General features: G+C 43.0%; 1 protein-coding gene across 1 annotated transcript in view; it reads right to left on the minus strand.

Annotated features, from left to right (window-relative positions):
- Positions 1-104: 104 nt before the first annotated feature.
- Positions 105-1,932, minus strand: part of LOC116380255 (alpha-2-macroglobulin-P-like) — a gene marked incomplete at its 5' end in the record, with an annotated part of 2,455 nt that continues 627 nt past the window's right edge. Inside the window, 3 exons of the mRNA XM_031842197.1 lie at positions 105-184; positions 390-566; positions 1,575-1,658. Coding sequence (XP_031698057.1) covers positions 105-184; positions 390-566; positions 1,575-1,658 — 341 coding nt within the window. The remainder of the gene's footprint in view (positions 185-389; positions 567-1,574; positions 1,659-1,932) is intronic.

The raw sequence follows: 1,932 nt of genomic DNA on the forward strand, positions 1-1,932 counted from the left end.
CTGTAGTATCAGTGATTGCTTAAAGAAAATATGCTTTTGTTTTGGGGTTCAGAGGGTTAATGTCAAGCCCTGAAAAGCTAAACTGTATGACATCATCACTGTTCTCACCAGGTGTTCCCCGGTCCTGATCCAAACGTGCTGTAAGCTCCATCACGGTGCTTGTAGTTCAGCTGTCTCTGGTAGCCTGCATCACACACATTGATATTTATTGAGTTCATGATTTAAAGTAAATGTCTGTAAGAAGTCTTGTACGCTTTGATGACAGGAAATCAGGGGGAAAGAAAGGAGGCAAACAAAGGTCACCACCAGGGTGCATCCAGCACCAGACTGTGGGTACATTTCTCATAATTTAAGGTCTTAAATGCATTTTGTTATTTTGCTAGACTCACCGCTGGTCAGGAACTTGATGGCCTTGTTTTTGATGGCGGAGGTGAGCTGCTGAGTGTTTCTCAGGTACTGGAGGATGTAGATGTTGGGGGCGAGGAGCGCCATGTTCTGCTCCCCACATCCGTACGGCATCCTCAGCAGCCCATCCAGGTTGTTCAGGGCTCGGCCCAGAATGTCACCTGCACACACACAAAAACGATACCTCATATTAGCAGAGACCGGACAAAACTGTGTATAAATGTATGTGTATAAACCATATGGTACAAACAATGAAAAAGACGCTGCCGTGTTTATGCCGAGATGACGTTATATTGAGTGTTGATGGAGCTGCTACAATGTTAGCTTAGCTTAGCACCGGTCGATCCGAGCTCCATTGAGAAAACAAGTATTTTAAAAGTTATTTGCTTGTCGTCTTGCGTAGAGAACTAAGAAAACATGAATTCAGACTTTTTACAAATCGGCATCATTACGTAGTTATTCCAGCATCCTTTTTGGCTGTTTATTGCAATCACAGCAAAATCAGTTTGTTTTGTGCTGATACAGCTGTAGTAAACCAGCCGACGTGTGGCTTGCTAGACGCAGTGAATACAACTCGATAAAATCCCGGAGCTCCTCCGGACTATGTTATGAACCAGACAAGACGGCGTTTAGAGTCGCGGGATATTTGGGACTTCCACAACAAGTACTAAGCAGAAATAGGTTATTTTCTCCATGATTGATGGCGGAAATAAATGGCGGACATTTGAACTGCTTCCAGGGCGATAAGCCACGCCCCCTTTCCGACGCGATTCACGCGAATGACCTGAAATGGTCCCCGGCGACTGAACACGGCATAAGACCGAACATGTGACTGACCTGAGCTCTGGTTTACTAAAGACACAGATAATCAAAGTGTAACACATATGTTGTAATCTTGCCAGAATGAAGCTTATTATAAATGCACTTTTCATTTCATTCAGTTTGGTACCGTTTCATTAAAATGTTCATATTTGCATTATTTCCTCCAGTTTATTAAATAGGATTGTGTTTTCTGTTTAGCTCTGATAAAAACAACACAAAGCTGTTTTTTAAATGCATCTACTGAAAGAATCTCTTCGCTCGTTTTAAATCTCAAGTTGATCATTTGAAAGTAAAACGATTTGTTTAGTTAACAGCAAAACTCAACCAAAATGGATTCATTAGTTTACCCAGGACTGATACTGAAGCACGGGCTGATCCAACAATCACGTCCCCGGGGAGCTGAAGGTCTACTTCCTCAGTCAGAGTCTCTCCTGTGGACAGAGAACAAACGGATCAGCAATAAAACAAATACGTCATTCAGGTTTAACGGATGGTTAGCGGATCATGAACTGAAACAGGTCTGACTGGAAATAAGATGCTAGATGGTTGATAAAATGTATTTAAAGCTACTGTGAGGAACTTTCATTTCCTGTTGGTTCTGTCGCCCCCTGTGGACTAAAGTGGTAGTGTCTCTGAGCACCAGAGTCCCTTTAGAAAACCTCTCATGTTACTGCAGCAGGGTCTGACAGTCTGCCCCTCTCAGTC

Source organism: Anarrhichthys ocellatus, unplaced genomic scaffold (genome assembly GCF_004355925.1).
Source record: "Anarrhichthys ocellatus isolate YVR2014 unplaced genomic scaffold, GSC_Weel_1.0 scaffold6591, whole genome shotgun sequence".
NCBI lineage: Eukaryota > Metazoa > Chordata > Actinopteri > Perciformes > Anarhichadidae > Anarrhichthys > Anarrhichthys ocellatus.